General features: G+C 48.5%; 9 protein-coding genes across 9 annotated transcripts; 5 read left to right on the forward strand and 4 right to left on the reverse strand.

Moving 5' to 3' along the window:
* Positions 1-2,358: 2,358 nt before the first annotated feature.
* Positions 2,359-3,135, reverse strand: RHO25_002411 (uncharacterized protein; the record flags this gene model as incomplete). Its single annotated transcript, XM_065602248.1, has 1 exon — positions 2,359-3,135. One exon carries the CDS (start codon positions 3,133-3,135, stop codon positions 2,359-2,361), a length of 777 nt encoding a protein of 258 aa, XP_065458320.1.
* Positions 3,136-4,206: 1,071 nt separating this feature from the next.
* RHO25_002412 (uncharacterized protein) lies at positions 4,207-5,091 on the forward strand (the record flags this gene model as incomplete). Its single annotated transcript, XM_065602249.1, has 1 exon — positions 4,207-5,091. The coding sequence occupies one exon, from the start codon at positions 4,207-4,209 to the stop codon at positions 5,089-5,091; it is 885 nt and encodes a 294-aa protein (XP_065458321.1).
* Positions 5,092-12,079: 6,988 nt separating this feature from the next.
* RHO25_002413 (uncharacterized protein) lies at positions 12,080-13,563 on the forward strand (the record flags this gene model as incomplete). Its single annotated transcript, XM_023605013.1, has 3 exons — positions 12,080-12,169; positions 12,220-12,857; positions 12,915-13,563. 3 exons carry the CDS (start codon positions 12,080-12,082, stop codon positions 13,561-13,563), a joined length of 1,377 nt encoding a protein of 458 aa, XP_023448539.1.
* Positions 13,564-13,815: 252 nt separating this feature from the next.
* Positions 13,816-14,057, reverse strand: RHO25_002414 (uncharacterized protein; the record flags this gene model as incomplete). The annotated part of the gene is made up of 2 exons (XM_065602250.1): positions 13,816-13,818; positions 13,866-14,057. 2 exons carry the CDS (start codon positions 14,055-14,057, stop codon positions 13,816-13,818), a joined length of 195 nt encoding a protein of 64 aa, XP_065458322.1.
* Positions 14,058-18,909: 4,852 nt separating this feature from the next.
* On the forward strand, positions 18,910-19,428 carry RHO25_002415 (uncharacterized protein; the record flags this gene model as incomplete). Its single annotated transcript, XM_023605012.1, has 1 exon — positions 18,910-19,428. One exon carries the CDS (start codon positions 18,910-18,912, stop codon positions 19,426-19,428), a length of 519 nt encoding a protein of 172 aa, XP_023448536.1.
* Positions 19,429-19,677: 249 nt separating this feature from the next.
* RHO25_002416 (uncharacterized protein) lies at positions 19,678-20,661 on the forward strand (the record flags this gene model as incomplete). Its single annotated transcript, XM_023605010.2, has 3 exons — positions 19,678-19,936; positions 19,986-20,285; positions 20,342-20,661. The coding sequence occupies 3 exons, from the start codon at positions 19,678-19,680 to the stop codon at positions 20,659-20,661; spliced, it is 879 nt and encodes a 292-aa protein (XP_023448547.2).
* A 4,359-nt stretch (positions 20,662-25,020) lies between these two features.
* Positions 25,021-25,641, reverse strand: RHO25_002417 (uncharacterized protein; the record flags this gene model as incomplete). The annotated part of the gene is made up of 1 exon (XM_065602251.1): positions 25,021-25,641. One exon carries the CDS (start codon positions 25,639-25,641, stop codon positions 25,021-25,023), a length of 621 nt encoding a protein of 206 aa, XP_065458323.1.
* Positions 25,642-25,805: 164 nt separating this feature from the next.
* On the forward strand, positions 25,806-26,398 carry RHO25_002418 (uncharacterized protein; the record flags this gene model as incomplete). Its single annotated transcript, XM_023605009.2, has 2 exons — positions 25,806-26,036; positions 26,090-26,398. The coding sequence occupies 2 exons, from the start codon at positions 25,806-25,808 to the stop codon at positions 26,396-26,398; spliced, it is 540 nt and encodes a 179-aa protein (XP_023448540.1).
* A 36-nt stretch (positions 26,399-26,434) lies between these two features.
* On the reverse strand, positions 26,435-27,547 carry RHO25_002419 (uncharacterized protein; the record flags this gene model as incomplete). Its single annotated transcript, XM_065602252.1, has 3 exons — positions 26,435-26,516; positions 26,568-26,739; positions 26,788-27,547. 3 exons carry the CDS (start codon positions 27,545-27,547, stop codon positions 26,435-26,437), a joined length of 1,014 nt encoding a protein of 337 aa, XP_065458324.1.
* Between the last annotated feature and the right edge of the window lie 348 nt (positions 27,548-27,895).

Here is a 27,895-nt window from a genome sequence, read left to right on the forward strand (position 1 = left end):
AATAGATTAAGCTATCGAATAGAAGTCGATAGAGTAGAACAAAGCTTAAGAACAATATATACTAGAGAGTAAGATAGTAGAATAGAATACGCTCTAGCTCGAGGACTTCCTTAAACGCTTATATAGAGGTAGAGCTTATAAGGAACCTTCTCTAGGCCTAGAAGAGGCCGTATCTAGAGGCTTTACTAATATTAATATAAATAGCGGAGTAGCGAATAGTATATATTCGAGTCGAATAGAAGCGATCCTCGAACTCGTAAGGGACGATATAAAGCCTACCTCTCGCAAGAGTATCTATAGGTACGAGCTTAAGCCTAATTATATTATATATAAAGGGAAAGAACGGAGAATCGGTAGACTACGCGACTATAGTCGGACTATTAGAGGTATCTAGGTCCCGATATAGTAAGTCCTCGTTTAGATTACCGACGACGATACTAAGTTCTATATCTAGTATATCGTAGCTTTATCGAAGTTAGGTCCTAAGGTAGCCGAGCGTTACCTAGAGAAGGGAGAGAAAAGAGTAGTAGGAAATATAAGAGGTATAGCCCGAGATATTAGTAATATTAGTACTTTTAACTAGAGAGGAATCGCATTTATCCTATATAAAACAGATTACCGACGCCCTATAACGTTTATTTTTAGTAGTTTTAGCGAGGTAAACGAGTATAACGAAAGCGCTATATTCTAGGATAGAAGTCTACTAGGAAAGCATTTTAACTAGGTATTCGTTAATAGAAGAATCGATCTATTACTAGGGAAAACAAATACTAGTCTATATCCTATACCTAGGAAGGCGCGAAACTAGAATATAAATAACTCTGCTAGGCGCGACAAATCTAATAATATAGATTTAGAGAGCGAAGAAGGATCGAATTTTAAGGAGACTAATCGTAGAAAGTCTACTAAAGATACTCTATATTAGCCTAGTATAAGTAAGGACGATAGAGACTCTACCGAAGTAGAGTATTAAGAATTTCTAAAATTCAAAGCTCGGAGGCGCAAAGTAGCTAAGAAGTAAATATAAAGCGAAGAGAGAAATATAGAACGATATCGCTCGTTTTATTTCTTCTAACTAAGTTAGTTTCCTATATATAGATCGAGCCGTATATAACTTACTGTTTTTAAGCCTTCTAACTTATATCTATAGCTTAAATTATATTATCTCTAGGCGTATTATAAGTAGTTATATTACTTCTTATAATCGCCTAGAGTAACTTAACTTAGTATAGTAACACGTAGTACCTACCTATATCCGCGTTATTTTAACTCGGCTTATACGCGTAGATTTCTCTAAAATAGTAAAAATTTCTTACCTATCGAATCTATCGACTAGTAGCGATCTATAGAACTAGCTTTCTAGTCGTATTATATAGATTATCGAGGTCGAATATATCCTAGTAATAAGTCCTTTCGAGGTTAATAAGCTCTAACGTCCCTCTCTCTATAGAGTAGTACTCTATAAGGCAAGCTAACGTATACGAAACTATAGCTTCTACCTTTACTAACTTAATAGATCTACGTATCTATCGATCCTATAACGTTACTATAAACTATATTCTTCGTCTAACTTACTAAAGATTTTTTAGTCTCGTAGCGCGACTTTATACTTTAACTTATAAGCCGAGGTAAGGTTCTAGGTTTGCTACGCTAGATTATCTTCTACTTTAACTTATAGTATCTCTATACTAACCTTAGAATAATCCTTACTAGCTTTCTTGCTTACCTATAGCTTATATTTAGAAGTCTTATAGAAGTTAGTCTAGAGACCGGTAGGTTTAATAGACAAGTCCGAGCTTGCCCCCCCCCCCCCCCCCCTGCGGGAAATCGTGCTAACTAACGTTACTTATCTAAGCCGACTTAATAACAAATTAATTAAGAAAGCGGGGCATCTTATCCGGGGAACAATCTAATCGGAGCTTAGTACTAGTAGTATCGTTAACCTATGCTTGCGTCTTTAGTAGCTCTATAGGACAAGATACTAGGCATAAATTAACTGTTCGACTACGATTAGTATAGCTTGCATACTATCTAAACGCTCGACATCTTGTTCCCTATAAAGTTAGTATTTTCTGGAGAACAATCTAATACTACTAGTTACTACGTAGCGAAATCTACCCCAACTCGTACGTTTGGACGGTATCGAAGTCAAGTACTCGCCTATATTCAACATACTGCTCCCTATTATCCTATAAGAATCCTGTAAGCAAGTGTAGTTGTAATATATAAGAATTCCTGCCCGCTATAAATGCTTCCTTGTCTACGCTCCTAATCTCGGAGCTAGTAGGAACGCACTTTATAATGTCGTTAATGCGCATATAGACGACCAAGCCCGCATCGTAGGCGAGGTACGCGTCCTCACCGACAACAGCACGCGCTATCCTCATTACGTCCGACTTCGCTATTATGCTTACGTAGATGCCTATGGTCTCGAACAGCTTCAGGTCGTTCTTTCTCGACTAGCCGAGGAGGGACGTCGGGAACCACGTTTTTGCACCTAGAGCAGGTGGTAGGAAGTACCATGTTATTGGTCTTGAACTGCGCCGGGAATTTGGAGGACGTCGCACATCGAATGTAGATCATTCTTACACAGATAATGCAGGCGAGGAACACATGCTCGTTCGAGATGTCCTCTAAGAGCTTCATGTTACCAACGATGCTGTCCTCGTAGTCGCTGCTCAAAGTGCTTTCGGCCTCTATACTCACAGGTGCTTCGAGCGCACGAGCTTGCTCGACAAGCTCAGCATCACGGATCAGAGCTGGCGAGGGATCGGCGTCGGGCGCTGCACCGGAGTTAGGCTCTTCCACGGAGAACTTGTTTGGCTCGCCAATTGAAGTCGTGTCTGGTATTACGTCCGTCGGTGGGATCTTGTTTACGATCATGGTTGTGGTCCAGGTCCCCTTTTCGCGGTTGATGGTCTTTAGCTCAATGATCCTGTGCGGTCTCAAGTTCCAGACACGTCCCGTCTTAGTGCCGTTCCACCTATGTGTGTCGAAATGCGGGATGATCTTGGTGTTAATGAAGTTGTACGTCTCCATGTCTAGCGACCCTTGACTGGATGCCTTCTTCATCCTCTTCCTCAACTCCTTCTTGGAGGAGAATACGATCTCGTTGCTCTCAAACGACTTGTCCATCTGCGAGTTTACAATTTTGACTTGGTGCAGTGCAACGATAGCAATATTTTCACTGCTGATATCGTAGTCGCAAGCATCCTGTAGGCGACCAAAGCCGACATCTCGACCGCGATACGGTGAGCTGCCGGCTCCACACCTACATGAGGCGGCCCCGGGCCCAGGAAGACAAGGGCAGTCATGCCACAAGTGCGGAGATGGTAGTATTTGACCCTGTGGCATATAGTACCGGTCAGAATGCGGCTCGTGCGATGTTGCCATGAGGCCCGAGCTTGCGTTGGGCGCCAGCCTCTGCGGGGTTTAGCTTCGGCAATCTCTGCGCCACACGGCTTACGCCACAACAAGCCCGCCAGTCAATGACAACAATGCCGACATTGGTAGATCCAGAGCCACTGAACCCGTATATGCCTCAGCCTCTTCTCGCTACCCTCTGTTCTTGCTGCAGGTGGGATTAGGACGCGCTATTATGCAACATTTCTGTCTCACTAATTCGGATCCATTTGGCATGGTAGGAAGTTATGAAGCACATCGTCATCTTCCCGCCGCTGAATTTGTTGCCTGAGGTTTCGCCCTGGTGTGGTTTTTGTGCTCTGCCGCTGCTATGGAGCACAGTTGAGTGGAGCCACCACAACGCACTTTCGCGTCTATCGGAAGTCACCTCCGTGGTGCAGCACTTTACGCGACCAAGGCCAGTCACCTGCGACTGCGATGATTTCACAGGCTAGTGCCTGCTTCCCTCCGGCCGCTCTCGACTTTGCACTAGGATCTGTAGTCCATCGAGCGTAAAAAGCCATAAATCCGTCAAAACATTCCCGGTCCAGTATTTCAAACCGGGACCATGCAGATAGATGAGATGAAGGTGAGGGTGGTAATGGCATGATCGCAGGAATGACAGTATATGGCGGCTGGGATATCTATAACATTGCATAGTCGGGTGCGTGCAAAATGTGCGGCGCGGTGTGGTATATTATACCTGGCGTCGTGCACCGTTCACACCTGCCTGGAACGAATTGCAGTACTTTTTCTCCAGTCAAGCACTTTCATGTCAAACTTGTTTTCACTATCGGCACAACTATGGGCGATATGGGGCCAGCAATGCTAGACTTGCATTCGGCGCAGTCCCGTGCACGACTCAGAGCGATTGCGTCCGCCAGGAAAAGAGGTATCGCCGAGCACATCGCATTACCACAGCTGATCGTATCCGGTGATCAGTCAGCAGGCAAGAGCTCGGTATTGGAAAGAATAACTGGGATTCCTTTTCCTCGACAAGACGGTCTCTGCACGAGATTCGCGACGGAAATCATTTTGGAAGATGAAGATGCAGAAATGTCGATTTCCGTCGCTATTATCCCACACTCGACGCAAACAGAAGAACGCAAGACTCAGATGCTACAGTTCTCCCGATCGATCGAGTCGTTTGCAGAGTTGCCTTTGGTAATAGCGGACGCCGGAACAGCCATGGGGGTGAAGGGCTTCGCAAGCGACGAGGCGGGACTATCTTTTGCGCGCGATGTACTTCAAATCCGAGCCTCTGGTCGCACTGGTCTGCATCTGAGCGTCGTGGACCTACCAGGAATCATCCAGGTACCGAGTGAGGACCAAACGGAAGCAGATGTTGATGCAGTGCATGCTCTTGTCGATGCGTACATGCAAAATCCTCGCTCCATCATTCTCGCGGTTGTCCAGGCGGGCAATGATATCGCTAATCAACCAGTGATCCGAAAGTCAAAAATGTATAACTACTCTGGTAAGCGTACTATAGGGATCATCACTAAACCTAATTTGATCAACCGAGGGACGGAAGGCCGCATTGCCCTGCTGGCAAGAAACGAGGACACGACACGTCTGAAACTAGGATTCTTCCTTCTCAAGAACCCATCCCCTGAGCAAATGAAGAAGGGAATCTCGCAGCAAGAAAGCACTTCATTAGAGCATACGTTTTTTGAATCGCTTCCATAGAATCAGCAAGACCTCGACCCGGGCCGCATCGGTGTGAGCAATTTAAAGGAATATCTGCAGACTCTTCTGGACCGACATATCGAAAAGGAGATGCCGAGGGTTCGTCAAGATCTCAGAGATTTGAGACAAAAAACTTCAAACGAGATCGAGAAAATGGGCAGCGCACGACTTACTATCGCTGATATGCGTGTATTTCTGTCACGACTGGCAATGAGATTCGACAGTCTCTGTTCTTCCGCGCTCCGAGGTAACTATAGCGATTCGGACTTCTTTAGAGCCTCTGAAGAATCGATACCTCCGACACGCCTGCGAGCTGTTGTCTACGCCTCGAACATAAAGTATTCCGACCTTATAAGAACTGCGGGCGAAAAGAGGAAGATCAAGGGACATAATGCTTCCGCTTACGGCCACGATGCTCTCACTGACAGCGAGGGTCCTGGCGAAGCTAGTGAGCCGAGCGACGTGGTCGATAAGCAGATGTTAGTAACGGAGTTGGCGTTCCGACAATGGATTAAGGAGGTACGTCGCTTGAGCATCTCTAGGGTGTTGTAACTAATAAGCCTGCTAGGTGTATGTGAAAACTCGCGGACGCGAGCTGCCGGGGGAGTACAACCACGTGTTCTTGGCGGAATTGTTCTATTAGCACTCTAGCAGATAGCTCCGCCTCGCTGCTAATTATCTTAACTATCTTTATGAATGTCTGGACCGTTTTGTAGAAGCGGTTATATTATATCTTTCTAATAAGGAGCATACGAGGAGCAAGTTACGAGAACGAATAGCCTACGAGCTCGAAAGGATAAAAGTTAATACTAACGAGGAGCTCGCTAGGCTATAGCATAACGAGTCTTAGCAGCCCCTTACTTATAACTATTACTATACGGACAACATCTAGAAGGCGCGGAATAACGCTATACGTAAAGCTCTTAAAAAGGCAATAGACGAGACGACAAGCTACGACTACTATAGATATATATATATTAGTAATAATAGTATCGATATCTAAATATTTCTTATATCGTTATAAAAGCGAGTTATCGTAGATATAGACGAGTAGGTATATTCTAAGGCGAGGGCTACTCTAGTAGTATATTATAAGGTAGGCCTATCCGATATATTAACTAACTTAGCGCTAAATGCTAGTAGGTTGCCCGGAAGACCTTCGTAGATAACCTCTGCTATTAGGCTATCGAGCGGTATCTACTTCGAGATTTGCCGAGCGTATTCTCCCCTTAAAAGGTAGTAGCTTATTCGGATAAAGAACTTCGCTTTCTTATAGAAGAATCGAAAGAGGCGATTAAGAAACGAGAACGCTTACTACGCTTCTATACTATTCTCGAGGAATGTCTATTAGAGCTTCTTTAGTAAGGTATATAGCTATAAGCTTTAGAGACTAACGTCGATTTCCCTTATTCTCTTATTTTATAATATCTCCTTAGCTCGACTATATAGTTCGGATTATATTCGGCGTATAAAGAGCCCTATAAGATCCGGCGCTCTATATAATATCTTTTTTGCAAAGTATTGCGATATTATAGCAGAAATTAATAGGTAGTAGTATATATTCGTAAGGCTAGGTTAACTCGTAAAGATACGAGACTAAGCTCGAATAACGAGTTTTACTCGTAAGGGGTAAGCTACTCTATACGAATAGAATCTTCGCCGTAATCTATCTTATAGCTTTTTACGTTATCGTCGCTTAATCTACTGCTCTCGTATAGCGTCCTAAAAGCGCGATCTTATATATATACTACCTATAATATCGGGGCCTAATCTACTCGGGCCTCTACTTCTTAGTCTTTGCTCTCGGTAGTAGTATATATACTAAAGTATCTAGCGGATAACCTAGTTCTCCTCTACTGCTCTATCGGTATTATAGCTAAGCTCGTATACCGCTCTCGTTATAGTAGAAGCTTCCTTATAGATACGTAGGATTTCTTAGTATATTCGGGACTCGTTAGTTTAGATCCTATAGGAGCGTTATTAGTAGTAGTTCTTAATACGCTCTATTAAAATATACTCTTATACTCTTCGTACGCTTCCTTAGTAATAAGTCTAGCTCTTGCCTCGGCCGCTTTAGTCTAGGCGGCGTTAGTTAAGCCGAGGCTAATAATAAGTAAGAATTACCTTTATTATAGTATATAATATATAGTAAGCGTCGTCCTTTATTAAAAGCCTAATACGCTCTATAAATCTCGTTTTGCTCTCGCTCTTAGCTAAGGCTCTTATTCGAGGTACTATATCTCCGGAATATAGACTAAACGTAGTTATCGAATTTGCGTAAAGGAATACTACTATAATCTCGAGATATATACTAGGTTTATACCCGTTAATTAATATATTACTACCTCCTAATCTAATTGTCCTTATTATACTATATTATAGGCATAAGTCTACTATAGCGCTATACTACTCTAAAGCTCTATATAGTAGTTTAAGGGTTTATACGTCGTTATACGAATATATCTATAACGATATCGAATACGCTAATAAAGAAAATACTTAGAGAATACGAATCGTTTTTACCTATCCTTAGGCTCTATCTTAAGCGTTACGTTATCGGCCGTATTATCCCTAGCAAAGGTAGGGTAGTAAAGCTTATAAAAAGCCTCGTATAATCTTGCGAGATATTTCTAGCAACATTCTACCTTACGAGCGGCGCGCTACCTTAATTAGCTACTTGCTATTAATTAGACTAAATGTCGCACGGCGACTATATACTAGATTATCGCCTACCGACTTATATACGTACTATATTCCGCGATGCGGTAGTCCGGATCTCGCGTATAGCTAAGCAGAAGTATAAATAGAAAGCAGTTAGTACTTAAATGCTACCTACCTACCTTATAGAGTCTATATATTAGTAGCTTAACCGCGAATATAGTCCTGCCTCTCGTTAGGAAAACGGATATACGATTTAAGTACTACTAATTTCTCGAAGTCGTATAAATCCCGAGTAAGTCGAAACCTCTTACTAAAACCTCCGGGAAATAAGCTATCTAATACTATAGCTCGGAGTAGAACTATCGATCGGCTTATAACCTATAATAGGCTAAATCTGTACCTCTCTATATCGAGTAGCGACCTACCCGCAAGCCCCCGCCTAGCGGTTAAGCTCGCGTACTATAACTGTTTTCGTAAGAGGTCGTAATAAGCGTCCGTTCCCGCTACGTAGTTAGAGATACTAAATAGTAAGGTATAATTAGACTATCTTAAGCTCCCGAGCCGCGCTACTATAATTCTCTCTAGTAGAGCTATACTACTATATAATAAGCTCTAATCGATTTGTACCTATATCGTTATCTAGAGGCTACTCGCCTCGAGACCGGTAGGTATAAGCCTATATATCTAGAGGTTATAAAATCGATACGTTAGCCTCGATACTCGATATATATAACTAAGCTCGTATTATAAATATATAATCTCTAGAACTAAGCTCCTAGTATAAAAGGACTAAGACTATATAAAGGACCGTTCTTATAGAAGGAATAGAGTATAACGTAAAAGACTATTACGCAAATATAAATAGTTAAATAGAACCGTCTTTTTCGGTCGATATATATTATATCGCCGGCCTCTAGGTACTTCCTCGTATATCTAGCTAAAATATAAGGCGTATAGGCCGACACTATAGTATACTTACGCAATCTAATTAACCTCTAGCTTAACTTATAGATACTAGGATAGATTAGATCGGACGGCGACCTAGCCGTAAGAACTTACTACGTATCTTAGATACTCGGATCTTATTATCTACTTCTCTGCCGGCAAGCATTATATAGTAAGTATAGGCGCGGCTAATTCTGCTAGATACTAAGTAATAGGAATTATAGAAATATGCGAAAGTAAATTAATAAGGGAACAAATAAGTAGTTATCCGTATAGTATATCCTAAAAGAATTAAAAAGCCGACTACGCTAGACTATATATATAACTAGAGAGATAATATATATTATATACATTGCTTGCCCCCTATATAGGCAGCGCCTTTATATATCGTCTATACTATAGAAAGATCTCGATATAAACTCCTCCTCTAGCTTCCGCTTTTTAGTAGCTAAGTTAGTCCCTACGAGATATAAAGTCTAATTTGGCGATTGTTGCGAAGTTGTCGATTAAAGAGTCCCTATAGCTTGCGTGTCTGTTCCTACTTCGTATAAGATAGGGGCCTAATTATCCGTTAGCACGTATCTATTATTATCTATCTACCCGTTTGCCTATTTAACAAATTAGTCTGCGTCTTAGAAGCAATATATAGGAGACTTACAGCCAGTCGCCGCGCTAGCTACTGCTTGGCGCTTGTCCGCGGCTGCCTGCAACAGTATTAGGAATTCGGTATAAGTCTATTACGAAACGCTTAGGTGCTATACTAGCTCAAATACAGTATAGTAGAAGTCCTGTCGGGTCTTGTTCAAATCCTGCTCTCCTAAGGTGTCGTTATCCGCGTAGCGGATCAAATTACTAAGTATCTCGCTTAGATTGACGAGGAAATTTTGCTCTTCGTCGACGGTTAGGAGGACATGTTTAGCTACAGCGCCACTAATTGTCTAGAGGTAGTTTCTATAGTTCGGTCGCAGCAAGGTCTCAGGCTGCGGTCCTCGAGGCGTATTACGCACGAACTTATGCCTAGGACCGAATCCAAGATGCGCAACGCCGCGACGTATAATGGAAGCTAATTCTCTTGTCGCTATCTCAGTGATGTGGAGGTAGGTAGTTCCTGGACTCCGGCTCAGATTCTCTATTACAGGCTCGGTGAGAAGTTGCGTCGCGCCGAAAAGAAAGATGTAGAGGATTCCATCAGCCCTGAACGGAACTGCGAAAAGCATTATTAGCGTCAGGTAGAGCCGCGGGAGCCCTTGCAGGTTGTCTGTTAGAAGAAAGGAATGATAAGCTAATTGAATACTCGAATGCGAGTATTTGTCCTTATGTACGTGACACTCAAACGCGGAACATAATGTCTTGTGCTAATACTTGGGGACGTGTGACATTGCTCGCCATCTCACAGACTCTACACAGAGGAGGCCTAAGAAACGGCCCTGTTCACTGCCCCTGATCTCCCATGCATCTCCAGTCAAGACCTATCATAGGCAGATGCCGCCTGTATAGCAAATGACACGGCAAAGACCATCACAATCCTCGTCACATCGCTTACTGGACTGGACGGACCTCCACACACGAGTAATGAGATTCGGTCGAGAGTGAAGGGCGCTAAACATGGTTTATAGAATCACTCCAGAAAGCGTTTCTCGCCTTGGGTGTCTCGCTCTAATATCGCATCGTACGGAAAAACTATTTCTGGCTCGGTCACTTCTCCCAACTGTGCCTCGATGCATCAAGCAGAACGGCGCATGATTTTTCTGGTTTCGTAACTGATTACTACATTGATATCCATAACTTGCCTTGAGTGTCATTGCGATGTGGGGAAACCAAGTTGCGCGTGGACCCACCTTCTTCCACATACCCAATCGAAACACTCTGTGGTACTCCCTCATGAATACCGGCTTCTGACACACCAACCCTCCGCCGCTGCATCCTTCTCCATATTGGCCCCGGCCAATCGCGGGGATCATGAATTCCAACTAGAATTTGAACATACTGCAATATCAGCGTACTCGTGGGATGGCCTGGAAGAATCGTCCACATCCAATAAGGTATCAGGTTCCTTGTAAAGATGAGCAAGTATCATTGATGGATGAGGAAGGACTCACAATTGTCGGCTGGCTATGGTTGCAACCGCAGACAAATTCGTGGCCAAAGTGCGTTCGTGCTTCCAAATCACATAGACCTGCATTGTGAGAAGACACCCTTCAGTAGCAGTTGAGAGCGCTGGCGGGACCCAAATGGCCAGCGAGTGCAGTAGCTAGTGGAGCCATCAGCGATTGCCTTCACATCGCGATAGGGTTCTTGTACGTCAGACCGTCGTGCCAGGGCTCGCAGTAGGATCGAAATGATACCCGTAGTCGTAATGCCACCAAGGACGATCCCCATAGCCCGCGAAGAGTGCTTAGGCCAACTAAGATAAGCCAACTCTGCAACGACGGTACCCTCAACGAAAAGCACCGCACAGGCGAGCAGGATACGAGTCGTGTGGTCCTAGATTTCTCTCAGCCAGATAGGTAGCTATGTTTCCGTTCAACTGACCACACCCGAGCTGCCTTGTATTCGAAGGCCCAGCTCACAGGCGCAATGAACTAGCCCGAATATGGCTGTGATGATGGGCATGGTTTGTTTCGCTCGCCGCGAGTAAGTCGGAGGGTGCAGCATTTCGATGCCGGTCCGTCGTCGTGCGGTGCCTGTGCTATGTTCGAGACGAATCGCAGACCGTAGCAGCAACAGCGACTGTCCAGAGAAGCAGACTAGGAAGAATGAAGAGCACACGATGTAAGCAAATGATTGAGGTTCCATTGTCAAGAACGGTGAACCAAGGACGATTGGCGAAGGTGACCACGCAGGTTCAAGGACTTACATATGGCCTCCTTAATGGTCAGTAGTTGGAGTGCATTCAATCCGTTGGCTTCCATATTCAGCGTATTGGAGATAATGGCCCGTCATGCCAAAATCGGGTTGCGTCTTCAGCACCTTGAAGTGCTGTTCACCAGATTCGACATCTAGCGATAGCTATCTTGTGAGGGTCGCTTGCGCTAGACTAGTCACTGGAAGTCGTGTGTGGGCAAGCCTATGATTAGGTATCATGCAGTCCATGCTAGACACGTGCCTTCGATGTAATCCTTTAGCGCCGAGCACGAACAAGCGACACTGAACTAACGGGCCGTGGAACAAAGCTTCCGTCTCTGTCCGGGGCAGGGAGTAAGATTGGTGTCGTCTTCTCGCTTAGCTGGCTCGGCTACGGGTCTTGAGCTCGTTGTGCAGCGCTGAGAGACGCACGGACAGATGAGCAGGCGAGTCGCCTGCTCCGTCGCGCCTGCGTGATACAGAGGTGCCGGACTCCCTCCATCGTGACTTCAGCTTTTTGTCTTCCCTCTCCACAATCATGAGTGTATCTACCTCATCCAACACATTACCAGCGCGAATAGCTGATTTACTCCGTGACTTGACCCCTAGGGACGCTCTCAAATGTGAAGTGTGCCGCCTCATGTACCATTGAATTTCCATGGACTGAAATATCTACAGATCTTCCGGACCGCCTTCTACAACTTTATCGAGCGTGGCGACAGCTATTTCCGCGGGGATCTTGCAACACGCCTTGGAGAACTGACAGGCGGACAACGACCACACAAACGACGGAAGAAAGCCACGTCAGTGCGTTCACCACTGGAGAAACGCGCCCGGAGCTATTTCCAAGAACAAAGGGCACGTGGCAGCGAAGGCAATGAAGATGGCAAGATCGATGACATGTGGAGTGCCGTCGAGTGCTTACAAGCCGCGTGCGCCCGATCCGTGAGCGCCTATGAGGATATTCTGAGGCAATCACGGCCTGCAATCGAAGGGAATCGACAAAAGCTTGCTCTGGACATTTATAAAGCATCCAGCGCGAGTTCATGCACGGTGGAGAGTGGGCGTCGATTCGACCTGCTGCATGTGGAGTACGAAGTCAAGTTGTTGAAGAATAACGTGGACCGTGGTGTGACAGCCACGGGCGCCACCGAAGGCAGTGTTGCAGCTGCTGAGCGTGAGTTTGCTCGACTTGCGAGCGCTGACCCTCGTTCAGTGCGTAATGCGCGTGAGAATGCCCGGCCATACGTCCATGTCGCGACCCATGCAAGTGGATTGGGCTTGGTTCTGATGCTCGGTTCTCAGACTCGCAACTTGTAAGTTGTCTACTGAAAGGTGTGCGAGCAGGGTCTTGCGCTGATCGAGAGATTCAGATGGGAGCGTCAACTGAGCAACAAGAACATATCCTGGATATTGGACTTTTGCAGCATAGAACTTAAGGGAGTCGCGGAAAGAGCACAGGAGTTACAGCCCATCGCTCGAGAGCTCGTGGTGCGCGGGTTTCAGGCTCGTGGTGTGGATCAACGTGAACTTGAAGAGGGCAATCATTTGTTTTCTGCCCATTTTCCTCAGGCGTGCCAGCACAAGATCCAGACTGATGCCATAGACGCCTTGATCGCTGCTGCGGACCATCTCCAGACGAATGCGCAGTTCAGCTTCCGAAGCTGTCCAGATGCACAGGTAGGCGCGACCGTGACGCCAGAGTTGCAGATCGCCCATAGCTCGAGGGAGGAGCATTCAGGCACCCAAGAACATCGTAATATCACAAGGGTGTCTCCACAAGGACATGCAATCGACGCTGGTGAGTTCGAGTTGAACAGTTCTGGCACATTCGTGGACGGACTCTCCAAAGAGGGCGCTCGTGCCCAAATGCAAGAATGCGCTCTCGAACAGTTCCAGTCAGGGCCGGGAGAATATTGGGGATTGGGCGAAGAGTTCGCTGCAGACTCTGCTCTCCTAGATTGTTGGATACCAGAGGAGTCGAACGACTTTCTCCACATTTGGGATGTCACTACGCACTAAGCGACTGACTGATGCCGTCGGTTGTATGCTTTACCCTCACGACACCACCGCGTAAAGTATATAGACGTCGTCGCTTTGGAGATGCGTACCACTCACGCTTAGTGAAGCACCCGATTCTGTTTCTGCGGATGTAACTAGCGCCAACATCCAAGCATTGTCTGCCCTCTGGTCCTCGCTGAATGTGTTGGGCCGAATTATGATGCAGCCCTTCCGCCATGTCAATCGGCCCACTGGGTGTCTATCGGAGAAGTCCTACTTCTTCATTTAGTCCGCTCCTCGGCTGTTTGTGGATGTACTTTTACCTTTTCAAACATCTCCATGGTCTCGGCCAGGATCTCTTGATGGTTTTCCGGCTCAAATAGTAGATACGGTGCCCTCTTCTCGCGTGCAGATCTCATCTCATCTTGCAGCTTATCCCTCATCTTCATTCCTGCGTCCCTAGCCGTTTCTTCGAGATTCTTTCGAGGGGTTTCAGCGAGGGCGATGGAGGCCATGGTGGATCGGGTTCAATATGTCCGTCGAGGATGCGATGACGGTACGGGAGTTTTTGGACTGCGAGGTGGACAGCGCAGAACCAAGTTTGCCCCGCTACTAGCGCTGGGACACAAAATCACGTGTCGCGAGCATTTTCCGCACCAGCATCAAACTGTGAAAAGCATTCTTGGGCACGGCTGGCGAGTCCGTCCCTTTGTACGTACTGTCGGCCACGGATGCATCATCCTTGAACGGCTGTAAGACCCTCACAGCGCGCCGGGGGACGCGAGAGCAAATGGTCAGGTGCGGATACGAAAGAGCAGAGAGATGAGGGAAGCGGTATGTGGACATGCAACATCGAACCCGGCTTGTAGCAGTGTCTGCGCGTTCCCAAACGTAGTCGCATAGGGACGTCTCCCTACGGAGCTGATGCAATGGTCACGGCGAACACCGACGGCTTGATCCTGCGAGCAAGGCACGAAATTGAGCGCTGTACTCCAAGCCACCAACACCGCTTGGCCGGAACGGGAAGACTTGATCGTGACGTCTCACTGGGAACCATGATAGTCTTCAGGTATATAGTGTAAAAACATCAAATGAAGGCGAAGCCTCTGCATTCTCCGCCTGTGATCGATGCACTGGTGTACTCCGAAGTTGCCTCCCCGTGTACTCTTTCATTCATGTGTTGAGCATTCCCTCCGGTTGGACGTCGCCACGATATCTGATGCTGAAGCGGAGTTGCACTTTCGGTATGTCCATTGTGTAACCAGGTTTGCACCTGTTTCGTGGATTTTGGAGGCATGATCTATCAGATCTACTGGGGGAGCTCTTTTTAATACCTCTATCTCAATCGTCTCCCCTCACTACATGGCATATGCACTCCGGAAGCCCTAGGTTCGTTGTTGACGAAATCTCCACACGATGCTCAGCTGGACATCATCATGGTCAATCCTCAAGCTGCACCCAACTACAAGTACCCATGTGATTCCGCGATGGAAGAGGCTTGCGCACAATATAATTGCAGAGGATCTAGAAGCACTGTCCAGGTCTCGTGGAATTTGATAACGATATGGGTCAATGAGTTCTTGTCGCCGTCCCTTGTCGATCAATCTTTTAAAATATTTGCTAGGCAATAGTATGAACCTGTTCGGAATCGAATCCCACCTGGGAGGCATGTCTCGTTCCGAAAGGACTCGATGGCGGAGCTCGAGTTCCATCAGATCGAATATCCGGTTGCGAAGCGTCAAATGATGAACAGGTATTGTAGATCGATGAATATCTGCTCAACTCGAAGCCGTCATTCTTTAGCTACTGTATCGTCCCTGGCTCCATTCTATCAATTGGTGGCGATGTTTCTGTGCACAGATCTCTAGAAACGATCAGATTGAATAGCATGAAAGTCAAGAGGATCGTCTCACCACAGGGAATAGCCCACCAAACTCCATTATCGTGGAATAACTTCGTCTTAATGGTTTGCGGACTGTCTTTGTGCGTAGGACAGGTTGGTTCTACGACATAGATTGCTTTTCCACAACAGACGTGTTTCGCTTCGATGCAGTCGCAGTTCTCCTCGCAGAATGAACATGGGGTTCCTTGTCGCATTTCTGCTTGCGTTGCGTGCATTGCTCACATGCCTGTGGTATGTCAACTCTACTAGCCGTCGACATGGCGCAGGAGCAAAATACCTGTGCAGCACGCGTTGGCTTTCGTCTCGGATTGTAGTCCATGTTCGACGCCGGGCCATGACTTGGAAGCCCGTTGCTTATTGGCTGGCCTGGTGGCGGATATGGATGATGCTGATTGACCATGAAAGTCATGGCATCGGGTGGTTTTTGGCCGTGATGCCCGTGCCGTTGCTGTGGCGGTAGACCGTGAGGCACGCTGTTGGCGGTCGGATGCTCATGGTGAGGTGCGTGGTCCATAGACCTCGATGCTGCGGAAGGGGATGTCGCATGTGCTGCTGCGATCTGGAAGAGGAGCTGCTGCTGCTATGATGCCAAAGCGGCTCCAGTCAGCGGTGGTGCTGGGGCTTGGTATGGGAATTATCGATGCTGGAACGCTGCTGAGCTGAATGGGCGTCGTGCACGAGTGGGAGACGCTGCGCGAAGCGGGGCGAAGAGTCGTGACCGCAGAACGTAAGGCGGCAATTCTCTCTTGTACAGTTCCATAATGCGCAAAGTCTCGAGCCATGCCTGGATCAGCTCGCGGGTCAGCGTCAGATGGGGCCAGAGCAGCATGGCGCTGCCAATGTGATTGATGCAGGCCGCAGGGTTCCTGCGATAGCAGGCTCGTCGCATTACAGGCGAGCCTCGAGCACAAAATGCGTCGCCGGATTCTCTCTACATCAGCTGTTTGTGTGATGGTGACGAGTTCAAGGTCGTCAGCTTGCCCCATGTTCACAATCACTAAGCCGTTTTCGCTACTGCCAGGAAGTAGCAAAAGCGGCTTAGTGCTGCCAAGGAAAGCATCACCAGTCGAACTTGCGCATACTTCCCTTTGACTCGTAATGTCCGCAGAGATGTCCGCCGACACCGGCTTTGTGGTCGTGCCAAAGAAGTACCTGGATCTAGTATGGAAGCATTGCGACCTTTGCCCCAATCTGAGTGTCGAACAGCGAGCTTTCCTGAGAGACCACCGTATCGGACTTCCACGCGCCCCACAACCTCACGTTCCATCAAAGAGAAAGACGACACCGACCCTCGCAAACAACGCGACACCGAAGTCTTCGAAGTCATTGGGGGGATTGAAGAAGAAGAAGGCAAGAGCAAGAGACTCGTTTCTGCGCAATATACCGAGGGCAGACCAGTGGCGCACCAGGCAAGGGAGTGTAGTCCGCGACGAGGAGCATTATGAGGACGTTGTTCGATCTTTCACCACATGCAACAAAAGTGATGGTTCGAACAGGCCTGCATCAAGTGCTCCGAAGTCAGCAAACGACCTAATATTGATTGGGGAAACTCTTGCGCATCTCGTGGATAGCTCACTTCAATCTGCAGTTCTTCAGCGGTCGTTCTCTTCCTTCCGGGCAATCCTTTTTCTCTCGTACTGCGAGCTTCTTGAGAGGCGGGGATTTCCATGCGAGGTGATTGATCAGCTCACAGCTCATGTTTCATCCTTCAGGGAGATTGACCGCAGAAGACTGCGCAAGCATGCATTGATGGTGAACATTCTCATTCAGAGGTCGGTTGACCAAGGATGGGATATTTGCAGGGCCACTGAACTCTTTTTCCTGAGTCAGTTCTCTGTCATTACTCGACTCCTTGCAGTAACTGAATATGGTCTAGATCCGCTCTCGCCCACGTGTCTTCTAAGCATCAACGAAGAAGGCTTTCAAGACATACTCGAGGCGCTTCTAGCCAACGAGTATCTGACCTACAATTTTGATGACTGCTTCAGACCTGAGTACACCATACCCGGTCTCATTGCTCACATGATCAAGGAGGCGGGGATTTCCACAATACTGCACGTCTCTCTCAGGCCCTAGAACCCAACATCGACAGGAATAAAGCTAATTGTCGACAGAGTCAATGAAATATATGCGGCGCTCGGATACAACCATACCCCACGTCCAGAATCCTGCGATCAAGTTCTCAGAGTTCGACGTCCGATCAGAAGCCAAGCCACTCCCGTGTCGCTAGTATTCGTCAGCGACCCGATCCAGAGCAAGGTGCAAGATGAGAGCAGCGAGTCCCGTCAGGGTATGACGTCTGACGCAGCTGCGGACGCTCGTACGTGCGCTCGATCCTTTGCTGTAGACTGGCGAAGTGGCGGACCCGACAGCACACCTGCTACTGAGTTACTTCTGTTGTTTCACGCAATGGGCGATCGCATTCCAAGGATCTTGTTCGATCGTGTCATGGTAAATCAGCAACGGAATATCGTGCATGGCCGACATGACGAAGTCGCATCAAAGACTGCTGGGCTAGACCCGATCGTCGTCAATCTACTGGAGGGCACAGTTCTCAAGCAAGCCCTGGATCGTCTCACGTCGCAGTCTCAGGTCGTTCTCAGCGACGGGACTTATACCTGCTACAAAAAACCTACTCGAGCATTATCTGGGCAGGAACAATATTATTGGGCTTGCCAAGCGTTTGCGCTTTGTTGTTATGTCTTTCCACGTGGTCTTGAATTGACATCTTTGTGAGTCGCCGTACATCTTTGTTCTTCCGGTCACTAATGTCGTGGAGGGATCGTTCTGGTGAACAACTGCTCCAAACTTTACGTCGGACGATAAGTTCAATTTTGAAAAGTGGCCGAGCGCCTCTGCCCGGGATAAATGCCGTGGAGACACTTTTCGCAGCCTCCAGAGTGGAGAGGACAAGTGGAAAAGGAGAATTACTTGCGCTGGTGACACGCTTACAACCAGAGACGACCAGACCGCAAATCCAGGCCGAAATTGTTTACCAGATCAGCGTCGCACTTCGCTCCGGTGGTCACATCACCGAATCGGACAATGTAATGACACAGTTTCTCGATCGTCAAGCATTTAACCCGTCGGACGAACAGTGTTGTCGCATATTTGGACTTCTCGGTCTATCTCAAGCCTATAATCGGATATATCAGTTCGATTTCCATGAAGCTAGCCTGATGTCTCGCAGATGGCGCAGCTCAAGCACCACCCTTTCAGACCTCGATTCCCGCTTGTCCTGTGATCAACTTCGGACGACTGGCCGCATTCTGAAAGGACAAGGCCATTTCAGCGAAGCTAGTCGCTGCTTCGAAGGTTGCCTCTCTGTACCTGGACTTCCAAACTCGAAACGAACACTTGTGATTTGCCATCTCTCAGATGTCTATTGCGAATTGGAATACATCAGACAAACGACAGGCTCCACGCTGGACCCTCAGGCCGAGTATCTCAACCAGGGGTGAGAGATGATAGAATTGGAGATAAATCGACAAAAAGAGAACAGTCGGTATTCTAGAACCTTCAGGCGATTGTCACTGTCTTTAGCAGAGATCGAGATCAGACAGAACCATTTCGACAAAGCCAAAGCGCTTCTGGACGACATCCTGATTCTGTACGATACACTTGCTGAACCAGATGTCGATGACAAAGTTGGGCATGTGCGAGCACTGATATCCCGGGCGCGAATCTCGTCGTTCCCAGAAGCAGAAGGCTACTGGACTACCGCTCTGCTCCAGAACGAAATTTACAATCCAGGAGAGGAGGAGGTCTTCACATGCGGTGTGATCTATCTGTTCATTGCTTTCATACGTGTCAAGTGTGGTGACTGGAGTGGATCGCAAGGTATGTTGAAGAAGGCAATCGAGGTCATTCGCGCTAGACGTCCTCAATTCTTGATTCCTGGTCTGGGGACATATCTGTTTGACTATGTAAGATCGGAATTGGAGGACGTGGTCGACTTCTCTTTGCCAGATGGGGCTTGGTAACTTTAATGCACGTTAGTTTCTGCTCCTCCGAACTTCTCTTGATTTCTGGCCTCAAGCTGATCGGCTTTCGGGACAGCACGTGACTTTATCGGCTTATCTCCGCCTTGCTTACGGCTTCTCCGAGCCACGTAACCTGATTTCCATCTTGGCCAACGTTTCCAACTGTGATTGACCCATGTTAGCGTTGCATGCTGCCTTGCGTGTCCTGGGAGAGACGTCAATACTTCGCCTCGGTGCTAGCGGGAGCTCATGGATCTCATGAACGGTCTGCCCAAAACTACCGCCTCCTCCGCCACCCCCCGACGAAGAACAGTCAACTTCCTCACTGAAAATTCTGTGAAATACATTGAGGGATTTTCTGGACCAATTATGTCAAAGCAGGTGTTCGAGACGTTTGACAGAAACGAAATCACAGATTCGATGCTGGTGGAAGCTGTCAGCTTATTCAACGAAAACTATGGTGTATGGGGAACACATCCCATCGGCTCTTATCCAACGCCGAAACAGGGTGGGTCGCGCAAGCACTATTTTGAAGGGATGGCTAACCTTGTGAATAGGAAGCCGCGTGAAGCTGAGCAAAGACCGCCTGCGAGCCCAATATTTACCCGAAAACGTCGACTGCTCGTATGTGAAGGTTACAATAGAAGGTCGCCTGGCAGGGAATGTCTTTGCCTGCCGATGGAAATTCGAGAAAAAAATAATCTGCTGGATTACTCAACTAGTTGTGCACGGCGACTACCGCGAGCGTGGGCTCGCGGTCAGCTTGCTGAACTGTGTGCGCCGAGATGACGACAATATCTACGGCCTTATGAGTTCGCACCCTGCCGCATGCCTTGCCGCTGCGAAAGCCTTCGCAAGTAATTGGCACACAACCGCTGTTTATTTTGGTCAATGAAGCTCACTGTGTCTCCAGGTGGCATCAACTCGGTTTCCATGGATTTCATTCGCGAGAATGCAGCTGGCATCATGCAAAGGGCACCTATCAAATATGTCCGAGAAGCCACGCTTCGTGGAAATCTTTTCGCGACCGATGATAGCAGCGGTGCTATCTCGTCAGTGTACACTGACTTCTTTGTTGATCACGGAGAGCCTCTTGAGGCATTACGCTGGGTCCGAGAAGGACTGAATTGGCCACTTGGTGAATTGCTTGATGGGCACGAATTCCTATTGATGCTTGAGATCCGTCTTCGAAGTCGATCCAGATCTCGGTCTGCTTCGCAAGCTGGTCGTTGAATCTGTCAACCTCCTGTTCCATTCCTGGGATCAGCTCGAGCAAATAATACGTCCAAAAAGAATATCTACACGAGGGAAATTGTAGTGAATGTATGAACATTGTAACATGGTCGTCTCCGGCAATATCAGTCGCACCTTAACTAATGGTTTTGCTGGGCAATAGTTGGTGGGCTGTCAAGGTCGTCGATTTCTTGCGATCCATGGATCTCTGGGCATGCTTTCCATTCCGCTTGTAAACCTGCCACCACTTGCCGAGGTCAGGAGGACCATATTTTCTACGATTCGTGGGCCCAGGGAAGAAGGAGAATGCCACCAAAGACCTCTTGATCAGACTGGTTCTCAGAGTGAAGACTATGGTAGCTGGCAATTCTCGCTGCTTTTGTAACTTGACAATTCAGCTCATCCCATACTGAACGGCCAAACAGGAGCGTTTCAATAGAATAATTCGGTTGTGTGCAAATCTCCCGCCACGGACATGCAGGATTATGCTGATAAGTCAATAGGAATGAGTCCCCCACTCTGACAGAGGATCTGCAAACATGACAATTCCTGGTCTTGCACGACGGACCGCAGATGTGGTTCCTCAGAACAAGCGCAAACACCTTCAGATACTTCAACTTTTTCAAAGAGTAGTTACCGATATGAAAATTATCGCTGTTGAGAACGGTCGGCAGAGAAAGCATTACAAAGTCATCTTTGATCATTCGACACTGCCGCTAAATGCTTTTACTCTAGAAGTTGGTCCCGTGAGCGCGTATGCTCGGCGCTATCTTGTGCTTGAGAATATGGGCAGGTATATGTGGAGTGGATGGTGGCATGGCTCCCGTCCTCGCAGGTCGCGAAAGCATTGTGCGCTGCTTATGAGGACGAGATGATAGACTGAGCTGATGTGATGGACGAAGTCCTGCCGCGATTGTTTGCTGTTGGCCTGCAGGATGGGATGTATGACCGCCTTGAAATGTATGGCGATCAAGTGGAAGTGCGACGGAGAAGTTATGATGTAGCCGCACGCATGTGCACTCTTATGGATATTGTTGATACGATCATCCAAAGGCCTATCATTTCAGAATCAGGGTGGTTGTTGGCGTGGGCTTTCACACGCTCCGCTCGGAGGACTACTACACCTTTCGTTTTCAATGATCTCTCATGGGCACCTGAGTCAATCACACGTATTGCATCGATCTAGCTATATCGTTGTTGTGACGAAGAGACGAGGTAGTGTGGCTGACAGGAGAGCTCTCTGGACGAGAGCTGATCCTCTGTAAGGCCCCGATATCTGCTCGCTTCGTGTCGTCAAGATCGAATACTGTACTCCAGATGTGTACCGCGACATCAGCGGTGAAACGGAAAATCTCGAGCCTTTGCATGGAACATAGGGGAGACATGGGACGAGCGTGTCTGGGAACCACAAGCCTTACACATCTCACAAGAGAGAGTGCGCCTCAAAAGCTGTGGAGAGCAGCTCACGCCGGCCACAACTTGAGCGGCTTACGTGCCCGTGGTTTGATGTTCGAGCAGGATTAAACTATACCCGTAGGTCTTGGCTGGGCAATACCTACGACCACTGCAGATTTTAAGATCCGGGTGAATAAGCACTTTGCGTGGGGCAATCGAGACCTCAGCCCGTTTCTCTCTTTGACGTCAGACAAAAATTTTGCATGACGACTCTGCCAGCAATATTTTCGTGAGCAGAAACACGGTGTCACATTATGGGAGATAGATGGTGAAGCGCTCGCGGATGATCCGGCTGTGATGGTATGGAGACGAGACAGTATTATTGCTGCATTTAGTCTTGATCTGGAGCTTCGGGAGCACGAATATGTAATCCTGGCACAGATTCCCACTGAATATTGTGATCGCATTATGTACGGGTGAATATGTTCAGGTCCACGTTTCTTGTTGTACTCACTTTCACTGTCGTGTCTACTTGCGGTGGGTCTACAGGGACAAGATCCTCGTGCAAGATCGTGACCAGGATCAAGAGAAGGTGAGGGAGTTGAAACTTCTAGTCGAGTGCTTCATCTTTGGGGAAAAGGTACAGGACATGGTTTTCAAGGACGCCGTTATCGACAGCATGATCGCTTGTGTGAACGCCTCGAACCAGAAAGATACACGTTACTATCCTGTCATTTACGCCGATCGCATTTACGAAGCTACATCGGAAGAGTCACCGCTCAGATTGCTCGTGGTTTACATGTTTGTCTACCATGGCCACAGTGCCTGGCTAGGATCGAGTACGAACGTCGACTTGCTTGTAGATCTTTATAGAAAACATCTCGAGCTTCGTCGGCGTCCAGCCGCAGCATCGCCAATAGCTCTTACTTCTGCACACGTTTATCATCAGAGGCACCCGCTTAACGAGAGAAGTGGCTGCTCTTCGTGAAAGCCTCGAATGAAGCTAGGAAGCCTGCAGTGTTATATACTGCAACCACAGGTCGAAACTCTTCCCCCAAACGATCACTCTCTGGGAAGATTTCGCCGAACGACAGCAGCGAACCTGGTTAGTTTTGAGCAGCATTGCTGAGCTATGGAAACAGCCGCTCCAGGATGGACGAAGCTAGAAGTAAGAGATGCTAAAGCTCGAAAGGGAACGCAGGTCCTCCTTGATCGACTCTTTCACACTCCAAGCCAGAAGTGGGCGACTTTCCCGCTTGCAAGCTCGGCAAGAGGGTGCAGATTAAGACCACGCCGGAGGCGTACAGCCAGAGTTGTTCGCTGTATCCAAAAAAAATTGGACGGAATGTGACTTCTTTGCTGCAAGCAGTAGCAGTCGACCAACTACGAATGCCGTCCACTGACTCGCTCATGCGTAATCGTGATGTAGCCGGTTTCGCGCTCGTTGCATCTTCTCGCTGAGATTTCGACTCTCTTGAGTCAATCTGATCTGTCCAATTCTTGCATCGGCTCTCCTGGGCTTCCCGATTGTCTTGAGCAGGCACGATCGTTGGCTCAGGACTCATTGGCCCCAGAATGCGAACCAGATAGCCAGCCAATTCCGCGACCGAGTGTGCTAGATCGGAAGACGTCAAGCTAGCAATAGTGAATTCTCGACATTCAGCAACTGCCGTAGTTATTGTCCGCTCAGTACCACGGTCATTATGGGCTTTGAGCTGAGCTATCTTCAGTCGCTGGAGGTGTTGGCACAAGGCTTCCATTGAGACATCAGGAGCGGAGTCGTTACTATCGTCGTCTTTACTTTGGACGCCTCTGAGAAATTCGAACACACCATCGCATGCCGCCGTTCTATTTTGGTGCCGCATGGAAGCACTTGAGATAGAAGGTAGATGAAAGAAGGACTCCGCATTGTGGCGATTCCCGCCAGAATTCTCTTCTGTTTGGAATGGTCTCTTAGACCGTCGATTGACCTCACTGTCGTTTGCGGCGTCCGCGCAGCAGATCTGCGGACCCTGGCGCCACTTTGTCTTCCATATCTGGGACAATGGCCTGTCTGCTACATGGTCCATGCAGATATGCCCATTCCAAACCCCCCCCCCCCCCCCCCCCCCCCCCCCCCCCCCCAAAGATGAAAGATTCGTGCACTCGTGGGACCGGGATATTGGTAGCGTGAGAGACGAAACGCATGGCTTCGGCCTCGTTCAGCTTGATGGATGATCCGGCTTTAATGACTTAATTGGTGATGTGAAAGATGCGTTGTCCTTCCTGCCGTTGTTGGTTCTGTGCGCTTTGAGCGGCGTACGAGATGCATAACAAGGACCACTTTAGACTCGTGACGTGAAACTCGTAGTGGAGGCACGTGCACTGAATGTTTGCAGTGAACCACGGAAACAGGACACGCTGCGTGCCGCTTTTGCAAACACAACCTGAAGTGGAAACAGGCGGTGGTTGAACGGAGGCTTCTCAGGCTTTACTGGCATACCGCCAGGATCCTTACGCTCAAGGAACAAATGCAAGGCGACTAGACCGTAGCGAAGTCATGAAGATCCATCTCACCGCTCTCAACATTCGGCAAAGGACTCGAAGCGGCTAGAGAAGATGGAACATCGTGCGCGGCCGGAAGAGCAGGAATTCCTCCTACTACAAGAACGTATATACGGCATGGCGTATGACATATGCTCGAGGTGCAAAAGTCCTACCACGGAGTATCCATTCTCCGAATGACGCACGCGGGCTGTGTCTGTTACATAGTCGGGCGATCGGGGGCGGATACTCGCAACATGCACTGGGCACACTCGAGATTCTGCAGACAAGAGCAGCTCGGACATTTTATGACTTGGAATTCTCTCGTAGGACAGCTACGATAGAACCGGATTCGCTGATGAGGAAAGGAGCAAGGTCATTTCGAGGTAGACTTTGTTCCACTGTTTGCACGTCAAAAACGTTGAGCACTTGCAAGGATTCTCACGTCCTCTTGTGTCCCGCCACAGTATCTTCGCATGCTTTGTAGGCCACCAGATCCGCGCAAGAACCGTTGACACAAACAATCCATTCTGTGACGATATTCTCCGACGAAAGCGTCTTGCCTTGGGACAATCGCGTTGCGGTAGTTCCATCTCCACGGCTTGACAGCCTCTCCAGCCACGGTGCTCCCAGCTCTTTTATGTGAAACAATCCGACCAGTTGGCTTGCATGCTCTCTTCGAAGAAGCGCAGCCAACTCGTCCAGCATCGGCGCTTCGGGAATGTGTGTCGGGTCGAATGAGTACTCGTATGGAAGGAATCCGTCGCGGTCAAGATGATACGCTTGAGGGAAGATCTGGACATCCACGAGCCGCTCCATGTGGCAAGTATCGCTGCCAGGCGTGTCGTATGAATGGATCATTGCACAATTCGGAGCCAGATCTTGGTGTCTATGAACCAGGCTGATGCCGAAGTTGAGATGAGCACCATGTTGAAGGAGGATCTGCCCGGCTGACCGTAGGACGCTCGGGAGGTCGATCTCCTCTGCCGCTCTCTTCTGTTCCTCGATTAAGTGAATGCGGTTGTACCGGTCGCTGCAGTCGCTTGCCGATGCGTCATCCATTTTGGGGGAGAAAGGAAGGTAAAACTCTTCCGTGCAAGGTTGGTGACTCCTCAGCGCGGGGGGACAAGGTCAGTGCGTCACCCCACTCGCGCGTGCGATCTACCACGTAAAGTCCTTCCGGCTTGGACAAGCACTACACGAACCTCCTACAGTTAGTATCTGCGATGGCCGCATCCTCGGCATATTTGACAGATCAAACAAAGCGCTTCCTCAAGGCTGTCGGCTCGAGCGTGCCCAAAGACAAGGTCATTGAGATAACCGAGTTCGCGAAGAGTGCTGATGTGCTGGATTTTTACAAAGAAAAGCCACATACACCATTCTGGTACATGAGGCTGAAGAAAGAGGGCCAGGAGGACGCGCCGCATGTGGGAAGCATTGCAGACGCTTGGGTCGAAGTAGGTACGCGGGTGGCTGTCGGAATCGGGTTGGACTGATGTATCTGTGCAAGGACGAAGAGAACATCCAGAGAGCCGCGGAACATGTACAGCGCCCCTTGAAACCAGCACATCGGTCCCTAGTGCGTGCATTCGGCATATATCAGTTCAAAGCCCGCAAGGACGGATGGATGTGGGCGGATCCGAGCACAGATAGCGATCCGCAGACGCTGGTATGCGTTGCGCTTGACAACCTGGGACTCGAGAATGGTTTCTTCATGGATCTGGATTCAGGGCAAGATGTATGCATTGATGGGAATGACAAGATACTGGTCCCGCCAACTGGCGGAGGATTAGCGATTTTGTTCTGGGTCGATATCTGATAAAGATACAATGCAACTCAGCAGACAGCATTACCGTCACGATCCGGAATACTGCCACGGGTTGGCGCAGAAAAGATGGGAGTGTCGATAGCCAAGGAGCTCGCTTATACGATCAATCCTGTCGAGAACGTAAGCGACGAACAGACAGTTATTCCAGAAGGTGGCTCACGCAAAATCCTGCCCTATGATGTGTTGCACAAGCTTCGGGACGAATAACGGAGTCCATGGATAGCATTCCGGCAAAGTAGTGAATGCTTGCGTTCCGATCGATTCCTTAAAGACTCGGAGGCTGCTGTTGCTTGCGCACGAGAGCTGATAGAAGAATGTCAAGGGCCGATTCCCTACCGATTTGTCAATTCTGCCCCGAGAGGAATCAGTACTTGACTCACACAAGAGAAAAAGCTCGCAGGCCCGAAGACCCCAACCTTCTAGGTACAGGGCATCGAGGAGTTCGTTGGCATAACGGGCACATTTGAGGATATCCTCCGCACGCCTCTGCGACGTGTCGCTCCCAACGCATATGCGTACAACATCCAAGACAGGCCATTCCACCCCCGATTGATGCAGCACATAGCACGCCGAAAGCACGAGGAACTTCTGAAAGTTGGCTAGCTTTAAAGCGATCGAAGCCGTGGTTCCTCGCCGCACGGCTGCCAGCGCATACATCTTCAAGCGATCGTAGGCGAGTGAGGGCACACTGCGCGGCGCTGGTTCGTGATTAGGTACAGCTGGAAGTCGTTCATCGGTGGCCATGAGATATGCTGCAGCCTCCCCATTGCACATGGCATCATATATCCCCTCCTCTTTCAGTACCTTGTACCATACTTTTGCCTCTGGCGTCTCTTCCACCAAAGCGATCGCATTCTTCTTCCAACGTGAGATCGCACTCTTCCGTCGCACTGGATTCAGCTTCCGAGATTGAGGGTCCAGTGCAACAAATTCTAATGTACCATAATGCTTCGATCGGGTTCCATGATTTGAAGTTGACGGCCCCCCGCCGTCTGAGGTCCTTCGCCTCGTTCGCTCTCTTGCGACCGACTCTCCATTGGCCTTGAATGCTGAATTTGATCTGTATGACAACACTAGTCCTTCCAGATACGACACATAGTCCTCAGATGAGCCGCGAAAATTGTCGATTCGTGCGATCATGCCAGCAATATCTGTTGAAGAGAGTTCAGGACAGACGTGGTTCTACTCCAATGGAGTCGCTCCTTTAAAGGTTTAGTGCCCCCGGCCCCCACCCGGCCGATCCCACTGAGCAGTCAGCGTCAGGACGATTCAGGCTGCTTCCGTCGCCACAGCCCCAGCATTTCCATTTCGATCCGGCCTAGCGAGAGATGGCATGTGCTCTGGTTGGTCGCCGGACTTCAGAGCGACTCCTTCCTCGCACCTCCCATTCGACTTCTGTATATCGTCAAGGCGCCGATCAGCGCTCCCAATTATTGCGCCGCTGTCGTGGATGCTGTCCGCGCGCACAGCCATGGTGGCGTGTCCTAA

This window comes from Cercospora beticola, chromosome 2 (assembly GCF_033473495.1).
Source record: "Cercospora beticola chromosome 2, complete sequence".
Classification (NCBI taxonomy): domain Eukaryota; kingdom Fungi; phylum Ascomycota; class Dothideomycetes; order Mycosphaerellales; family Mycosphaerellaceae; genus Cercospora; species Cercospora beticola.